This window comes from Lodderomyces elongisporus, chromosome 1, assembly GCF_030384665.1.
Source record: "Lodderomyces elongisporus chromosome 1, complete sequence".
In the NCBI taxonomy this organism is placed as follows: Eukaryota; Fungi; Ascomycota; class Pichiomycetes; order Serinales; family Debaryomycetaceae; genus Lodderomyces; species Lodderomyces elongisporus.
In genome coordinates, this window is record NC_083673.1 from 2208379 (window position 1) to 2227270 (window position 18892).

The 18892-nt window shown below is 38.2% G+C and overlaps 7 protein-coding genes across 7 annotated transcripts; 5 read left to right on the plus strand and 2 right to left on the minus strand. All coding sequences in view use genetic code 12, as the record gives it.

Annotated features, from left to right (window-relative positions):
• Positions 1–255: 255 nt before the first annotated feature.
• Positions 256–3195, plus strand: PVL30_000797 (uncharacterized protein; the record flags this gene model as incomplete). The annotated part of the gene is made up of 1 exon (XM_001528258.2): positions 256–3195. One exon carries the CDS (start codon positions 256–258, stop codon positions 3193–3195), a length of 2940 nt encoding a protein of 979 aa, XP_001528308.2.
• A 1238-nt stretch (positions 3196–4433) lies between these two features.
• On the plus strand, positions 4434–5576 carry PRY1 (sterol-binding protein; the record flags this gene model as incomplete). The annotated part of the gene is made up of 1 exon (XM_001528259.2): positions 4434–5576. The coding sequence occupies one exon, from the start codon at positions 4434–4436 to the stop codon at positions 5574–5576; it is 1143 nt and encodes a 380-aa protein (XP_001528309.2).
• Positions 5577–6084: 508 nt separating this feature from the next.
• PVL30_000799 (uncharacterized protein) lies at positions 6085–7368 on the plus strand (the record flags this gene model as incomplete). The annotated part of the gene is made up of 1 exon (XM_001528260.2): positions 6085–7368. One exon carries the CDS (start codon positions 6085–6087, stop codon positions 7366–7368), a length of 1284 nt encoding a protein of 427 aa, XP_001528310.2.
• A 114-nt stretch (positions 7369–7482) lies between these two features.
• Positions 7483–8511, minus strand: PVL30_000800 (uncharacterized protein; the record flags this gene model as incomplete). The annotated part of the gene is made up of 1 exon (XM_001528261.2): positions 7483–8511. The coding sequence occupies one exon, from the start codon at positions 8509–8511 to the stop codon at positions 7483–7485; it is 1029 nt and encodes a 342-aa protein (XP_001528311.2).
• Positions 8512–8797: 286 nt separating this feature from the next.
• Positions 8798–9946, minus strand: SWD2 (member of Set1p complex, histone methyl transferase; the record flags this gene model as incomplete). The annotated part of the gene is made up of 1 exon (XM_001528262.2): positions 8798–9946. The coding sequence occupies one exon, from the start codon at positions 9944–9946 to the stop codon at positions 8798–8800; it is 1149 nt and encodes a 382-aa protein (XP_001528312.2).
• Positions 9947–10927: 981 nt separating this feature from the next.
• Positions 10928–14440, plus strand: PVL30_000802 (uncharacterized protein; the record flags this gene model as incomplete). The annotated part of the gene is made up of 1 exon (XM_001528263.2): positions 10928–14440. One exon carries the CDS (start codon positions 10928–10930, stop codon positions 14438–14440), a length of 3513 nt encoding a protein of 1170 aa, XP_001528313.2.
• Positions 14441–16063: 1623 nt separating this feature from the next.
• PVL30_000803 (uncharacterized protein) lies at positions 16064–18850 on the plus strand (the record flags this gene model as incomplete). The annotated part of the gene is made up of 1 exon (XM_001528264.2): positions 16064–18850. The coding sequence occupies one exon, from the start codon at positions 16064–16066 to the stop codon at positions 18848–18850; it is 2787 nt and encodes a 928-aa protein (XP_001528314.2).
• Positions 18851–18892: the final 42 nt, after the last annotated feature.

Here is an 18892-nt window from a genome sequence, read left to right on the forward strand (position 1 = left end):
ATAAATCTATTTATATAGCCGATTGATCTTTTACACACACACATACACACACACACACACACACACACACACACTCTCTCTCTCTCTCTCTCTCTCTCTGTCTCTCTGTCTCTCTCTCGCTCTCTCTAGCACACCCATTCTTGGCTTATCCCTTCCTACCCCCCCGCCCCCACCTCCGATTTTAAAACTTAGTAGGACAAATAAGATATGAAGTAATAGTCAATTCTTTCTTGTCCTTCTCACCTCGATATACACATGCTGAAAAATCAAGTGAAAGGTCCCATGAAGGGACTCAATCAATTTATTGTTGATTTGAGAAACTCCAAGGATCAAGAAGAAGAGCTCAAGAAAATAAGCCACGAAGTAAACAATATTCGATCCAAGATGCAATCGTTTTCATCGTTGAACGGAAGTCAGCGCAAAAAGTATATTTGCAAACTCATCTACGTTTATATTTTGGGGAATCCAGATCTTGTCGATTTTGGTTTTCGAGAGTCGAAAGAGCTTTTGGTATCCTCAAATTACGGAGAAAAGAAGTTGGGATATTTAGCCGTCTCCATTTTACTAAACAGTCAAGAGTTTGGAAAGAGGCCATTATTTACGGCGAAAGAGCATTTAAATCATGCCTTGACGGAAATCCACGAATACTTGGTTCAAGACTTGCAGTCTCAAGATGACGAAGTAAATTGTCTTGCGATACAAATGATTGCCACCTGTTTTACAACATCAGATGTTATTATCCAGAACACTGATAAAAACGCGTTTAAATGGATGGAAATTATAGATATGGTGTATGCCAGTTTGACATCGCCCATAAATAAGCCGGTGGTAAAGCAGAAGGCTGCAATTGCTTTAAAATCCTTACTTCAGATATACCCCGATGTTCTTGTAAAGAACAATAACTGGACTCCACGGATCTTGAAGGTAATTGAAGAGTCCAAAGATTTTAGTGTGGTGTTATCAAGCATAGGGTTGTTGAATCTAATTTTACAACAAAGCCCCGATAAGGTGCGCTCTGTTATACCATCAGTAGCACAAAGATTATACTCCATTGTGGTTGAAAATCAATGTCCTCCACAGTACTATTATTACGACACACCTGCTCCTTGGCTTGTTGTGAAACTTTTCCAGTTTGTTGAGCATTTCTTTCTAGCGTATAGAGACCTCAAAACAAAGGCACCGGCGGGAGAGTTTGTTGATATCGAAACTTTAAATAAGCTTCGTCAATGTGTTTCAAAGTCCATAAAGGTTGCGTCGCATAACGTGAAGGGCTTGCCGAATAGAAATTCACAAAGTTCTATTTTGTTTCAAGCCGTATCACTTGCTGTATTTCTTGAGGCATCGCCAGAAGCCATTAATGGAGCGTCAAATGCGTTGTTGATGTTGATTAGCACTAGCGATACGAACACAAGGTATTTAGCTCTTGATGCATTAATCAAGCTTATTGGTAGACTGGACTCCTCCAATTTATCCTCGCCGGGAGCATTTAAGGATAATTTACCTCTTTTCACCAAACTTCTTCACGAAAAAGATATTTCCATTCGTCGAAAGGCGCTAGATTTGCTCTATACGCTATGTGATGGTTCTAATTTCACTCTTGTTCTAAATGAGTTACTAGAATATTTCCCCCACGCTGATTTAAATATGAAGAGCGAGCTATCAGTAAAAATTGCCGTGTTAGCCGAAAACTTTGCGACGGATTCCACTTGGTATGTTTCCACAATACTCAAACTTTTGTCCATTGGAGGCGGTTCCAATGCCAATGGCTCAAGCTTTATAGATAAGGAGATCTGGGAAAGAATAGTACAGATCATTGTCAACAATGACGATTTGCAAAAGAAAGCGTGCAAAATTATCATAAATTTGATAAAAAAGCCATTTTCAAGTGCTCCAGCCAACATTGTTTCTTCAGAAAGTTTGATTAAGGTTGCTGCATTTATACTCGGAGAATTTGGTGAACAGGTTGGCGATATTGAGGACTTATCGATAGAAGTACAAGTTCGTTTGCTTTATACAGCATATTTTGGGGTATCTTTAGCAACAAGAGCATTACTATTGACCTCATTTTTGAAAATCCTTGTCAAGAATCCTGATCTGACATTTGTCCCTGATATAATTGACTTGTTTGAAGCAGAATCGCAATCGATTGATTTAGAGATCCAGACTAGAGCATATGAGTATTTGAAGCTCTCAACGATGCATTCCGACTTTAGACTAGCAAAAAATGTTGTTCGAGGTATTCCAGCGTTTAATCAAAAAGAAAACCCCTTTTTATCGCGACTTGGGGTGGTGTCGAAGCAGCCTGGATTGAGCAGATCATTGTCGGCAGTTATGGCCAAAAATATCAAGAGTAGACCGGAAGATACAGCTAATGGCAACGGATCAAGTTCGATTAAGAAGACATTGACTAGGAACTGGTATTCTGGATACCACAGAATGCTTCATTTTGATGCTGGTATATTTTACGAAGATCAACTTGTAAAGCTTACTTATCGGATTGTGAAAAATAATGCAATGTTGTGCATCAAATTTACTATCATTAATCTTGCTTATAAGGCTGTTGGTAGAAACATTACTGGCTTCAATGTGCACGATGTGGAGTCATTTGCTAAAGAGCAGAATCCCACGTATACTATCCATATAAAGCTGCGTCCACAAGCAGATTTCTCCGACAAGACACAGATGGATGTGGACGTTAGTATACGGGGCATAGTGGAGAATGGAGAAGATCCAATTATGTCGTTGAATTTCATGTGCGGTGGATCATTTAATCAACTTCATTTGAAAGTGCCAGTTTCCTTGTTAAAAACGATTTCCCCTACCCCGTTAAATTCGGGGGCAGATTTTGAACGGAGATGGACACAGATTGGGCTGCATCTTGGCGCAGAGGGAGAAAGTTCTTTGGTTGTTAATCTTGCCCATCGACACGATGAAGCAGCATTAGAAAGATCACTAACAAGGATTGGTTTTGCAGTAATTCCCAATTACAACTCTGACCCATACGCAGAGGAAAGAAAAATTACCCGCGGAGCCGGGATAGTGCACACAGCAAAGACTAATTATGGTGTACTTATCAAGATTGAAAGTTTGAATGTTACGGATAAAGACTTTACATTTACTGTACGTTGTACAGGAGGCGGGGTTGCACCAGTAATCATGCATACTTTGCAGGAGATATTTGTAGGTAGATATTGATTAAAAGATTATCTTTTCCTTTTTTTGTTTATTTGTTTATTCGTTTATTTTTTCATTTTTCATTTTTCATTTTCCATTTTCCATTTTCTATTTTTCATTTTTCATTTCCTTGTTTATCTATGTATTTATTTTACTGTTTGCTATTTCATTTTTAATATTACTTTAATGAAGAAAGAGACAGAAACAAAAAAAAAAACAAATATATACATACAATAAACCTATATAAAGATATGATATGATATGGGCAATAAAACGTCACTTGTGAAATCATTGAGAATTGGATTAACTGATGTGACCGTAGTTGATATCCTATACCAGCGTTGAATTTGCTACACCTATTTGAAATCAATCAGAAGTGGGAGTGGAGGAGTTATTGGTTTTTTTTTTTTATTATTTACCTGATTTTTAGCCGTGTATATCCTCAAATATTTTGTGCCCCACTTTGAAGTAATAATTACTCGGAGGTGGGGCAAAAAGGTGGAAGAAAGAAAGAACGACATGAATAAATAAGTAGAGAAATGTTCAGGAAATAATTCGTGTTAACTATCTTATTTGTTAGGTAGAGAGCTACTTAAAAATTGTTAATTCCATCTTTTCCCACCATCGCATCACCTTGAGTAGCACATTCTCCCCACTTTACCTTGATTAGAACAAATCGAGACATTAAGCCATGAAGAGGCAAGTAGATAATAGATGTGAATCAATATAGACTCCTGAAATGGTAAGACGTACAAAATCAGTTTTTTTTATTTTTTACCTGAAAAGGTTTTTCCATATGGAATTTCCTGATTAGGAAATTTTTTTTTCCCTTGCAAACAGGCACTTTCTCGAGAAAAGGTTAGAGAGAATTGCAACAGTATGCGACTATTTTTTTTTTTAATTTTTTTTTTGCAGCTAAAGTCTTGCCCACCTCCACCCATCATAATGGCTATACAGTTTCTTTCTATCATCTTTTTTTTTTCTTTTTTTTTAAGATTAAAACTTTTATTTGCTTTACCTACATGGTGTTGTAATTTGATTGATATATAACGTCTGGTATTTCATTATGGTTAAACTTTGGATATCTTGGACAAATTTTTCTCTGCATTCTTTTTTACATTCTTTTCTCTTTTCACTTTCATCAGACGGCAGGCTATAGGGGACTACAAAATCACTTTACTTTCATTCTTCTGCTCCACTAGCCCAGGCTCATCCATATATCCATATATATATATATATATATCTACATATATTTTGCAATGCATAGCCAACTGCTTTTCATCATACTTGCATTTTGCTTGCAACTCATTTATTCAGCACCTGCACCGGTAGTGATTACTGTTTGGGAAACTGTCACTTCGACTTCAAACACTGGTACGCCCACACCTGCAACAGCAGCAGCAGTTGTCTCAGCAGGGGCTAATACTGTGGCTGCTCAAAATGTTGCTGCTGCCAGTCCAAGTGCCACATCCACAAGCACTTCCAACTTTTGGAGTAATTTGTTAGGGGATTTGAGATCTTCTTCATCAACTTCGTCAACAGCAGCAGCAGCTGCTGCTGCATCAACTACACCTTCAGCTACAGCATCCACTGGCACTAGCACTTTTTCCAGTTGGTTGAGTAGTTTATTTTCCGGAAGCAGCAGCAGTGACACTACTTCTACCGCCTCAACGTCTTCTGGATCAAGTGGAACTAGTTTTTGGGACAGATTGAGTAGTTTGCTCTCTAGCGGTTCTTCAAGCTCAGCTAGCTCAGCAACTACTGCTTCGGGCGTGCTTTTGCAATCGTCGGCTTATTCGGCTTCTACTCCAACTTTGCAAGTTCTTACATCATCAGCCACTTCAGCAACATACACGCCTTCTTTCACATTGTCATCTTCGTCTTCGTCGTCTTCTTCTTCTTTTACTTCCTCTTCCACCACTTCATCAAGCACTTCCACTGGTGATATCTACGCTGAAATTTCTCAATGCAGCGACATTGATGAGTCATTTGCAACCGCTATTTTGGACGCCCACAACAAAGATAGAGCTATCCACCAAGTTGGTCCATTGTCTTGGGATGTCGACACTTATAACTATGCCAAAAATAATGCTGACAATTACGATTGTTCTGGTGTTTTGACCCACACGCATGGCCAATACGGTGAAAACTTGGCAGCTGGATTCAAAGATGGTCCAAGTGCTGTTGAAGCCTGGTATGTCGAGAACGAGGACTATAACTACAATACAGCAAACACTTATACACATTTTACACAACTTGTATGGAAAGCTTCAACCAAGGTTGGATGTGCGTATAAGGATTGTAGAGCCGAAAACTGGGGTTTGTACATTATTTGTGAGTATGATCCTGCTGGAAACATAATTGGTGAAAATAAGGAGAATGTGTTCCCTGCAGCATCCTAGTTGACTCATTCAGCACGATTTTTATTTTCCTTAGGAAAACAGCAGAAAGAGAAACATACCAATAATGATTAATGAATACATCGAAAAATGGGTTGCCCTTAGGTTTGTTTCCAACATTTGCAAATAATTCAGTTCTACGTTACTTTTCCCTTTGTTTTTTTTTTCCTTTTAAAAGATTTCATAAATAAATGTTCAGATATTCGTAATCAAAGTGTAAAGTGCTTTATTCTATTCATTTTGGCTTTTATTGTTTTGTTCTGTTCTGTTCTGTTCTGTTCTGTTCTGTTCTGTTCTGTTCTGTTCTGTTCTGTTCTGTTCTGTTCTGTTCTGTTCTGTTCTGTTCTGTTCTGTTCTGTTCTGTTCTGTTCTGTTTTCTGTTCTGTTTTGTTTTGTTCTGTTTTGTTTTATTCTCTTCTGTTTTCTGTTTTCTGTTTTCTTCTCTTCTCTTCTAATCTTCACTCCCTGAAAAAACTTGTTCAAAATATGTATCAACAACGAGCAAAAGCACATGCCTAAGTACGAGTTCAGAAATGGCTTCAGAAGTGTACTACCGTATTACACAACTCACAATACTCACGTAAAGAAGAGGTGGGTAGGAAAAACTTTACTTGATGTTTACCAGCGTGAGCTTGGAGAGGCTAAAGATGTGGTGATCAATGATATCATTAATGAAAAATTGTATATATCGGATAACGTGGGCACAACAAAACCTACTCAAGTGATAAAGGGTATCGAGGTCCTATCGGAGAGAAAAATCCAGGAAAAAGATGTAATTACCTGTACTCAACACAGACATGAACCCAAAATCGTTTGGCCGGAAAATCCAATCAGTGTGGTGTTTGAAGATGATGATATAATTGTGATTGATAAACCATCTGGGATTCCTGTACATCCTACTGGAAGCTACATGTTCAACTCCTTGTCAGAAATTGTGAAAGAAATGTTCAACTTTGACAATATTTGGACTTGCCACAGACTTGACAAAGTCACGAGCGGTGTAGTAATCTTGTGCAAGAATAGGGATGCAGCAGTCAAGTTTCTGAATATTTTGCTAGAAAAGTCAGATAAAGTAAAGAAAATATACCTTGCTAGAGTTAATGGGAAGTTCCCTGATGGTGTTTATCGCTATACATGTCCCATATTGGCTGTGAATATGAACGGGTATATCCAGCCGAGCAACCTCGAAAGTCTTCTGACACTAACTTCAACAATATTCGAAAGAGTCAACTTTGATTCGCTGTCAAACACCTCAATAGTCAGATGTCAGCCCATATCGGGAAAATTTCATCAAATCAGAATACACTTGCGCAACTTGGGATTCCCCATCTCAAATGATTTGTTTTATAAAACACAAGATGTTCCTTTGGACACCTATCTGATGAAAAACGAACTAGAAAGTGATTTGTACAGAATAATTTTTGAAAAATACCCACATTTTGCAAAATTGCAACCATGGCGGGTTGAATCAAAATATAACGTTGGCCAGAAATACCAGCAAGACGAATTTTACGAACAAAAACAAACCGACTATATCAACATTAATAAAACTTTTGGAACACATTTTGATGACATTCACAAACGGTTAGCAAATTTAAAACAACTTCAAACAGAACGTTTACAAAATTTAAGGTCTTCAACATGCAATGAATGCGGGCGAAAATTGTTTGAAGAGGACTATTCTGCTAATTCAAACATTTATTTACATGCGCTAAGTTTTGAATATGGGGGTAATACAAAGTTTGAGACTGATTTGCCACAATGGGCTTTACCAAACTGGAGTTTGCATCAGTAAAGGAATTAATTGGTTTGCTTTAAATTTTTTTTTTTTTTAAAAATTGCATGTATTTATATATTTGCCTTACATTTTTGCTGTTTAGTAATTCCGCAATGGTACTAATCTTTTAATTTACAAACTTGGTTTTTTTTTGTTTCCTTTTCTAATCCCTTTTCCTTTCCCTATCCGTATTGTTGTTGCTGTTGCTGCTTCTGTTGTTGTTGTTCCTGTTGTTGTTGTTCCTGATGATGCTGCTCTTTTACCCATTATTCTGAAAATATTTTCTTTTGTATTTTTCTTATCTTCTTTAAACCTGTAACCCAAAAAAGGTAATCTGATTCTGGGATCTCGTACACCCCCACCTTCCAAATGTTTCTTCAAGGATATTGCATTGATTTGCCTGGGCCTATGAGACTCTTGGCATTGCTTTTGTAGCCGCATCCATAAACGGGGCTGTGTTGAGATTGCCTCAACTGCTGCTTCAAACTCATTTCGTACTGCATTTTCCTGTTCCTTCGTAATTGGTACTTTAAATACAGTGCAGATAAATAGTCCCGATAGTTTCTCTACACCGCCAATGTTCATCCTTTTCTCAATTGCATCAATCAAAAATTGTCTAAACCGCCTTTTTAAAATGCTTCTTCCACATGCAGATTGCGTTGGATGTGGATTTTTTACCATAAAGTTTAATCGCTTGTATTTTCCATTATATGACTTGAAATCTTCCTCTAACTTTTGGTTGTTCATCATACTAATTCCAAATGTGCTAAAGAGCATCGCTACATTGGATTTGCGATATCTAGATGCATCATGTGATTGGGGTAAGAATTGAATGGCAAGGAAATTACTTCTTGTGATGGGAGGACACTTTTTAAAATTGTTTTTTCGCAATATTTGGTTGAATACGGCTTGGTCCACACCTTTGATTTCGGTTTGGTGACTAGGTAGTGCCTGGGTCTGATATGGTTGCGGATTTCGTAATTTCTTTTCAAACTTTTGAACTGAAAAAGGTTTGGCTTCATATTTGGCGTATTTGGATTTAACAAGAGGAAGAGCCAAATGGAAATTCTGTTCCGAGGGTATATATCGACATCTTGTAGTCTCCAGAATCTGCCTAGTGGCTCTAGCTAAATAGCCTTCTAGCAATGTTCTGGACAGCATAAGGTGAATTTATATTATCATTATCATGTATTTCAGATAGGGTTGAAAGAGTTAACTACACATTCTACGAATTCTACAAATTTTATTGCTGATGCAAAATTTATGTATATATATATGTATATATTCTCTGTGTTACTTTTTCTCGTTCTGTTCTTTCTCGGTTTTATTTCTGCCTCTGTCTCTCTCTCTCTCTCTGTCTCTCTCTTTTTGATTTTTTCTTTTCCTTTCTTTTTTTTTTTTTCTTTTCTCCCTGTGTGTTTTGTTGGTTGTGGGGTTTCTGTTATCTTTATTCTTCCTGTGGCTGCCAAAGTGTGACACCTGTATCGGCAGATGCAAAAGTGTACAACTTTGGATTAAACATTACAATCTTTGGCACGCCATGTGATGATTTGAGCACTTCTGTAGACCTGGAGAATATTGTGGGCTTTTCTGCGTTTGGCTTTAGATCAGCCATATTGAAGATATGGATGATATGTTTCGGGCTGCCTACCAACACATATTTGCCACAAGGAGTGAAAGAACAACATCCAGAGTATGGATATTTCGTAGACATCCATCTGTCATCTTTCCTGTATGTTAGTCGGATAATGGCTAGTGTTTTACCCAGAAATGCATCTAAAATGTAGTGCTCGCAAGTGTCTGTAGATATCAAAATGAGTTTCCCGTTATTTGAAAATTCGAGCTTATTCCAAACTTGTTTGGGCATGCATGCTACTTGGCATTCTATAAATGGACCCATATCGTAGTTCTTAAGGTTGTACAAGCTGATTTTCCCGATCCTAGAACCATCCGTTAAAGAGGGGCCATTGCCTACTCCAACAACTATTCCTTGAGGGTCGTAGCCTGCTACAATATTATTACCAACACTTAAGCTCCCCGTTGGCGTTGATGCCTTGAGATCCCAAAACTTGATTGTTTTATCAAAACTTGTACTCATGAAGGTGTTTTGCAAAGGATTAACCTCAATATTGCTTACCTGGGCTTTATGGCCCTTAAAATATCTAATGTATTGGTTCGATGATAGTGACAAGTAGCGAATAGTGTCTTCGTTGGCCTCGGTGGTGCTCAATGGGTCCGGCGTCGACGCGTATAAACAATTGAGACCTTCGTGGGTAAATCTGGCCGAGTGCGCTCCATATTTTTGGGATTGAATGTCTTTGTAATGTACTCCTTTGTAACAATCGTATAGTTGAATTGACTTATCTACACCCGATGATATGAGGTATTGACCAGAATCGTCAAAGTCAAGAGAAGTAATTGAAGCACCATGATGGTAACTAAAGTATTTTGTCTCTCGACACGTACTTAGCGTGTCTTGCGAAATCTGCAACGATGATGAGCTAGAGCCGTTGGTAGTAGCATTAGTAACATTACTAGTCGTTGTTTTCTTGGACAATCCAATATGACTTTTGGGGCCATTCAGCGTTAAGGACATTTTTTTTTTTATATGATTGAATTTCTTCCCCCCTCCCAACAAAAAAAAAATAATCTTATTTATTTATATCGTGTAATTAAAAAGTACAGCTAATGTACCTGTGGATGTTTTCTTGTGCGTTATGCAAAAAATTCAATATCTTCTGCAATAATGCGGGAGCGGAAATAGTTAGTATCCACATCAGGATGTGTCAAAAACAAAATGTCCGACAATTTACATTGATTCACGACAATCAAGCAATGTAATTTTCTTTTCTGCTTTTCGATTCCTCCACTCGCGCTCAAAAATTTGATATCGCAACCAACATTTTTTATTAAAGCAATTGGTGTGGAGTTGTATAAAGGAGGTGGGAGGAAGGAGGGGAGAGGGGAGAAAGAGAAAGGACTAACAGACACTGAAGTTCACCGTGATTATTAGTCAGCTAGTTTTTAGGAGAGAGGCAAATTGTGAAAATCTACTCCTTTAGACATGGAAAACCAATTCCTTATGTTCTACACCATACATATATACATATATATATATGTATATATATATACATAACTCTTTATGTATTGTCCACTTCTATTATTCATAGTTTTTTAAATCTCCTATTTTCTGAATTCCTCTGTTGTGCTCAAATTTATATTTATTTTTTATTTATTTTATTTTAGAGCAAAAAAAAAAAAAGAAGAATTAGAGTGAAGGTCGGGAATAAACGCAATTCATGCTTTGATAAGATTCATAGTAGTTTAAAGTGAGCCTGAGCCTGAGCCTGAGCCTTAACCTGAGATCCACAAATACTTGATCACTCTATTTACAAGCGCTCCTTTTTTTTTTGGCCACCAATATCACCAATTCCTTTTTAAAAGTAAAACAAGAAAACCACCACTGCAATTTTTTTAACAACCAATTATCTGAACACCTAACGCCAGCAATTGCATAACATCGACATAATCATTGCTCTTTCTGACCGCTATTTCGCAAATTTATTATTAAACAGCCATGAGTGAGCCACCGGTGCCTTTCAAAGTGAAAGCAATTTTTGAATACAAGTCCGACTATGAGGATGATCTTAGTTTCTCTGTCGGTCAAATAATTACCATTACTGCTATTGAGAATGATGAATGGTATAGTGGTGAATATGAGGGCAATTCTGGAATGTTTCCTAAGAATTTCGTAGAGATCCTAGCTACCCCACAAATACCAATTCTGAACAGACCGGCAAAGAAACACGCCACTACTTCTAGCACAGAGGAATCAAAATTACCAACTTCTGAAGTAGAATCGAAACCAGAGTCTATACCAGACTCGAAACCCGAGAACAATTCTACTACTCCCTCTACCTCTGCAGCACCAGCACCAGCAGCAGCGGCTCCAATTACTGGTGCAAAGTCTAATGAAACTGAAGACTACACCAAACACGAGAGTGGAAAGTCACCAATCTCACCAGTAATTGATGATAGCAAGCAACATAAGGTTGACGAGCACCACATTCCAAAGGTTCCTATGCCACAAAGCAATATTCACAAACCTGCCGACCCTTATAGTATAAAAAAGCAGTTTGTTGCAGCATCTACTTCCTCTTATGTTCCTAAAATCAAACCAAGAGATGAATCTAATTTGATTGCTCACACTCATAAAGAAGCAAAACCTGCAGAGGATATTGTTAGAAGTAGTGAGCCAAAACGTGAGCAAGAAGAAGTAGAGGAACCTAAAGTCAGTTTGAAAGAGAGGATCGCACTCTTGCAAAAGAAACAACAAGAAGAAGCCGAAAGAGAAGCTGCAGCTTTGAAAAGAAAGGAAGAAAGATTACATAAACAAGCCGAAGAAAAAGAGAGAATAAAACATTTAAGAGCTCAAGCGAGTGGTGAATCCCAGATTGTTGACAACCCTGATGGCACCAATTTAGATGATGGTGTTGAAGAGCAGAACCACATTAACGAACACAACCCTCTACCCGATCATTCTAGAGAGCTAGGCGATAATCATCACGAGCAAGTAGGTGCAGGTGCAGATGCTCATTTGGGTATTGATGATGGTGAAGCCCAAAGCCAATCAGTGCGTACCAAAGCAAAAGAGCCACATGGTCATAAGCTGATTGATCCAAGGTTAGGTCGAAATGAGGATGAAGAAGCAGAAGAATCGAAAATTGAAGCAACAGGAGAAGAAGAAGAAGATGATGATGATGAATACAAAGAAAATGACCAAGAAGATCAAGGAGACGAAGAAGACGAAGAAGACGAAGAAGACGAAGATCTCAAGCGTAGAAAATTGGTGGAAAGAATGGCCAAGATCTCTGGTGGCCGTAACATGTTTGGAATGATGGGTATGGCGAGTCCATTTGGAGCCGGGGCTGCTCCTCCGAACAACAGCAAGCCAACAAAGGCAAAAGTGGAGACCAAAAAACACCTCCTGGATAGTAAGACTTTGGATTCTCAGCTGGTGTCAACTCCAAACGTTTCATCTAATGCCACGGCTAAAGCACCTTTGGACGCTCCTCATTCTAACCCTCCTCCTGTTGGAGCTCCGCTGGTTTCACATGCATCAGCAGCAGCAGCAGCAGCAGCAGCTCCTGCTGGTTCTGCCAGTGGTGGCAATATTGCAACTGATGTGTCGACTAACCCTGGTACTTTATCCCCCAAGTTCAATCAAGAAAGCTCCTCTATGGCTGAAGACGATGAACCTTCCGACTCTGATAGTGCAGAACCAGTGGTGCGCAAAGAATTATTAAAGCAAAATCCACGCCAACCTCCGTCCTTGTCAAGTGCATTAGATAGTGGTGCCGAAGATAAAGTCAATGATCAGCCAATCAAATTGCAAAAACATGGTGCCATAGAAACTGAGACAACCGGCTATGAAGCTGATGAGGACTTGTCCGATATGTCGAAACCGCATGCAAATGGTAAACCTTTTGGGGAATCATATTTGGATGAAGCTATTTATCGTGATAAAGATTCTAATGAGACTATCGCTCTCGCAAACGAACGTATCGCGCATCCTGACGAGCCTGCACCTCCTATCGAGCCAAGGCCAACAAGAAGTGATGCACCACCTATTTCTCCTGTACCTCCACTTCCACAACATCATTCCGGTTCAAACGCTTCGGGCTACTCTGCTGGCGCTACACATTCCACACCTCACTCCCATCCTCCTCCACCTGCTCCTCCTTCTAATCCTGCGGCACCTTCTTTTGTCCAAGCAGAACAACCTGATCAGCTCCATGATAATAGTGCTTCATCAGTCCCCTCAGTACCACCAATCCCTTCAGTACCACCCGTTCCCCCTATTCCATCGCGTCGTTATGACAACGTACTGGAACCTTTATCCCAGTCTCTGGCTACAAGCAACAACTTCAGAGGTGATGTATTGTCAAATTCTTCAACAGCAAAGAGAGAAGAGGAGGAAGGTGATGATTATAGTGAGGATGAGGAAAACGATGCTTTTGAAGTGGTTGATGTTCCTCCTCCTGTTCCACTGCACACTCCTAGGGCTCTGACATTTGCCTCAAGTGATCAATCACCACATGTTAGGGGTCCTCCACCTCCAATTCCTGGAAGCGGTGGTGCTCATCCACCACCTCCTCCAATTCCTGTTGGAGCTCCACCTAAACGAGCAACGACTGATATTCCACCATTGATGCAAACTTCTACTGGTGCTTCTGTGGGATCGACTGCTTCTAGAAAGTCAGTAGATTTAGACCCCCAGAGATCTCGGTCATTGAAAAAAACCGAACAAAGTCAAGCCGAAGCAGCTTTAGAACAATTTGATTACGAAGTGTCAAATATCAAGTCAAACTCCAATTGGTGGTTAAATGGCGAGTTACCTGATTCCTTGGCCTCTAGGATTGGCGTTGACTTGTATTACGAAGTTGATGCCAATAAGATCCACAAAAGAGGTGGAAGAATTATCAACTACCGTGATTATTATGTTCTTTTCTACGATCTTTCTCAGTTGGTTTTTGAGTTGGAGTTTGAAGAGCAAGATCCAAGAGGCTCCATTCATTTGGTGAACCAATTTGTTAAACCCAGTCCTCCTATTAGAAAGGACCTTTTAGACTCGGCTCACAGAAACTTTGGCAGTATTATTGCAAAGGAAGCCACCCAATTGGCGGGACACAGAATTGATGAAAGATTGACTAGCCACGTTTTCCAAGGCTCTGGAATAGCAAAGGACATAATACCTCCTATTGGAAATAAAGCATTTGGTGTCACAATCTACAAGAACCACAACAACTCTTCTGTGTCCAAAATTGACGACATTCAAGCAGGAGATATATTGTGGATTAAAAATGGTAAATTTGATGCTCACAAAGGAATAATGGGCAACAAATCCGTTTCGCTAGGTGAATCTTATACGGCTATAATTTACGAATTTGACCCTGCAAAGGACAAATTCAAAGTACTCGAACAAGATAGTTCTGGCCTTGTAAAGAAGGAGCTGTACAAGCTTGGCAATCTAAAGAGTGGACGAATTAGAGTTTTCCGTCCTATACCAAAATCATATGTTGGTATGTAGAATGTTGATTTGATGATTTATAGGTAATGAATTTTTTTGTTTTATTGCATACAAGTTGTAAATTGTAGATACGTGAGTATTTTTTTTAAAAAAAATATAGAAAAAAGGCAGTGAAAAAATAAAAAAGAAAACGAGAACCTAGTGATCAATTCATTTACACTTGCAATTATAATATATTCTCTAAATGAAGCGTATCTATATTCATTATATCAAGAAGTCCACATTCGTTTTCATAACATGTGTGGTTTTTTTGTTCTTCTTTTTTGTTATTTTTTTATTTGGTCTGAATTTCAAAGTAAAAAAATGAATGAATTGTTTTTTTTGTAAACGTCACGTGAAAAATTAATTGGAAATAAAGTTGATTGTGTGTTTGGCGCAATATGAGGAGCGCAACTTAAACAACAATTATTTGTTTCTTATTGTTGCGAATGGATGATATCATAGAAGATTCGTTAACCACGGATGCAAATCTACAATACTTAATCATCATCACTACTTTTGCGAAAATTTTGTTTCTTCATATGAAAATGGAAATTGTGATGAACTTTTCTAAACGATTGTAGTATCTAGTGGATAGTTCTGACATTTGCTCAGGACATCCACCAACCACAAACCTATTGTTTTGCTTCATTTCCATTCTTTCTTTTTGTTTTGTCTTCTTCTTCTTCTTCTTCTTCTTCTTCTTCTTCTTCTTTTCTTCTTTAAAATCCGCAGCAATATTCAATTGGTTATGAATTGTGTAAAGTTTGCTAGACCAGACAAATAAATTGTATGTTAAAATTCGGCTGAATAGCAAGCATAAGAGTTCTATATTGTGAAATTTGAGCAAATAATACAAGTAAACTACCATGCTGATAACCACCGAGCTCAAATATTTCTTTTTTCTTTTTTATCTATTTTTTTTTCTTGCTTTTCCTCAAGTAAATATGGAATCTATTATTTGCATAGCCTTCCCAAAGCCCTAATGAATACCACACATCTCTGTTCCATTATGTCTATGTTGTCCAGTTTCCCCATTCTCTTTGGCTCCCAGTTTCGCACTTTGTCCAATTCTTAAAATTTTTTTAAGTTTGCTGTAATCTCAAGGAGATTGGTGGTGCAGCATACTATTTTTGTGACTTGTGACAATAAAATTACGTAATAGAAATTTCATATAGCACAAACAACACAAACAACACAAAAGTTAAGAAGAAGAAGAAGAAGAAGAAAAAGAAGAAGTGGACCCACACAAAGGAAAAAAAATATATACATATACATATATACATATATATATATATTATAATTTTGAGAGTAATAGAGACAGGAGGGTGGAGGAAGGGTGGAGGAAGGGGGAAGAAAAAAATTTCAAGTATAAAGACCAGCAAGAGGTACAATTTTCCTGCCCCCCCGCTCTTCCCCCTTCATTTTTTTATGTTTTATTTTATTTCAATTTGTTCTATTGTATAAATTTTATTTCATCTCGATTCAAATATAGAAACTATATCTTTTTACTCAATTTCCTTGAACTTTTCAATTGCAAGTTTGCCTTCGAGGTTTATAACGGCCCTTTAATTGACACTCAATTGACTTTTGGATTAAACTATACTATAGGCACTTTCTTTTTTGTTTTTTTGGAGTTTCACAATGCAGCCACTCCAAGAAATCGAGCCAGATTTCTACATCTCATACTTTTATGACACAGATGCTACTCATAAATCCACTACAGAGCAAGAATTGACCAAGTTGGTGGATAGATTATACGACAATGGGTTTGCGGCAACTATCCGTCCTGGAGACGCAAACCACTTGCTCATTTTCATTAAACTCTCTTCGGACTCATACATTGAGCAAGCCGAAAAGGATTTGATGAAAAATTACGAGTTTGGTGTGACCTCAAAGGATGACACATTGAGTGCTAGATTTAGAATTATCCATCACTACTTAACAAGCTCCGTCGAGCTTGGAGGAGTCGGTATAACTCCGGCTGAAGGTATCTGGAAAAATGTTATTGATATCGTCCCCGTGACTGATGCATTTAATGACACACAGCTCATTGAAGAATTGAAAATAAACTTTTCTAGAACCGAGCTCTCGACAAACAAAATTAAAAAAGTTTATGGTATTCAAATTGCCTTGTATTTTGAGTTTTTGAAATACTACATCTATTGGTTGGCTGGTTTATCAGTTGTTGGTATTTTCCAATACTTGAAAAAGACGAGAAGCTTTTCATTGACTTATACTTTTATAAACTTGATTTGGGGAACATTATTTCTTGCATTTTGGCACAGAAGAGAACAATATTTAACCAATTTGTGGGGTGTTCAAAACTGCCATGAGATTGAAGACCACTTGGCCGAATTAGCCCAAATTAACAAGAATTTTGAGAAAAAGTCCTCTTATACACACAAGTCCAATAATGGAGGCTATAGATTTGTCAAGGAGTTGTTGTTTATTCCCATTGCGTTGGTGTTTGTTGCCGTTTTGATTAGTTATCAATTGGGCTGTTTCTTCATTGAGATATTCTTGACGGATATTTACGATGGCCCCGGAAAATCTCTTTTGACCTTGTTGCCAACAGTGTTGATTGTCGTGTTTGTCCCTATTCTTACCATCATCTACAATGCAGTCACCGATATTGTGATCAAGTTTGAAGGCCACGACAACCAATACACAAAGAACAACTCTATCTTGGTAAAGCAATTTATTTTAAACTTTTTGACAAGCTACGTCCCATTGATCATTACATCATTCTTGTACTTGCCATTTGCACATTTGATTGGACCCCATTTGGGAGATTTACAATTGACCATTTCGTCTTATGTCGGGGAAAATAGATTTTACAGCAAGTATCTCACAAAATTGAAGTCACAAAGAGATTTCCAAATCAATCAAGGCAGACTAAATGCTCAATTTTTTTACTTTATTGTAACTAACCAGGTTATTCAAATTGTTTTAAAATATGTTTTGCCTTTGATAATAACCAAAGTCACCAATATTATTCAAACAAAAGTTCAAAAGAAGCCTCAATTGAAGGTGGATAACGATAATCCATACGAATCTATTTGGCTACACAATGTCAGAGCATCATTGAATTTGCCAGTTTATAATGTTGATGATGATTTTAGAGGCTTGATTTTGCAGTATGGATACTTGATTATGTTTGGTCCTGTGTGGCCTTTGGCTCCATTGGTGTCGCTTATTTTTGATGTTGTTATTTTCAAATTGGACAATTTCAAGTTATTAAGCGGCAGATACTTTAAGCCACCATTGCCAAAGAGAGTCGACTCAACACATCCATGGAATTTGGCCTTGTTTTTGCTCACATGGTTAGGGTCAGTGATCTCACCTGTTGTCACTGCCTTCTATCGTCATGGTACTGCACCTCCTAAATCCATGGGTCAATTGACATTTGACAATGCTAGTGTCCATTTGTCATCCTCGGTTTTCTTGGTATTGTTGATGTTTTTCTCAGAGCACGGCTTTTTGATATTGAGCTACGTCCTTTTCAAGTTTTCAAACTTGTTCAAGAGTCAAGTTGAATGGGAAAATGATTTTGTTGAAAACGATATGAAATTGAGACGCGATCATTATTCAAATCACGTAAAACCAACCATAAAGGTTCGCGAGTGTCCAGATTGGAAAAACTTTACACCAGAGGGAACCATGGATTTCCAACCACCAGTTGTTGTTACTGATGCTGGCGAAGTACACGAACCTGAAAAGATTCCTACAAAAAAGCTGGGATACACAACGTCTTCACAACACTACACCGAAACAACTGTTACCTCACGCTCTGAACAAGCAAGACTTATTGCCGAGAAAGAAAAACTTTTGAAAGAAAGACAAGCTGAATTGAAAAGATTGGAACAGGATCACAAGATTGGTGCCAAGTATGATAAAGCTTCCACATCTGATGCCAATACTGCTTCTGTTGCTGCATTGGAAAGAGATAAGGAAGAAGGAGATACCGTTATTCAGGCAAAATCAGGCCCCAATGGCGAAATAAAGCCTAGTACAATTGATAGCAATAAACACATCAATGACGATCCTTTTGGTGCCTCCGTCTTGCCACCACCTGCGCCAAACGATAAGTCTGCAGAAGTTGATACCAACAAGTTTTCTACTCAGGACTCAAAGACTGCCCATGCAGCAGCTGCTGCACCTCAAGCTGGTGGGTTAACAACCACTGCTGGTAAAGGGCCAGATGATAAGACTACAAGTGTTGAAGGGGCTGATCAGCAAAAACCTAAACCTTCTGGTTCATCATCTGCACAGTCCGAAGCATCTAACGATTCTCTGTCCGAGTCCAGACTGGGAACATCATCTAAGCAATCAGGTAATCAGGGCGGATTGAAGAAGATTGTGAATGGTGCGGAAAAAGAGGTCAAGTCTACAAGAAGTGGAATCAAAAAGTTATTTAAAAAGACTTGATTGAACTTTTTTTTTTTTTATATTTAAAACTATTGTGTATCT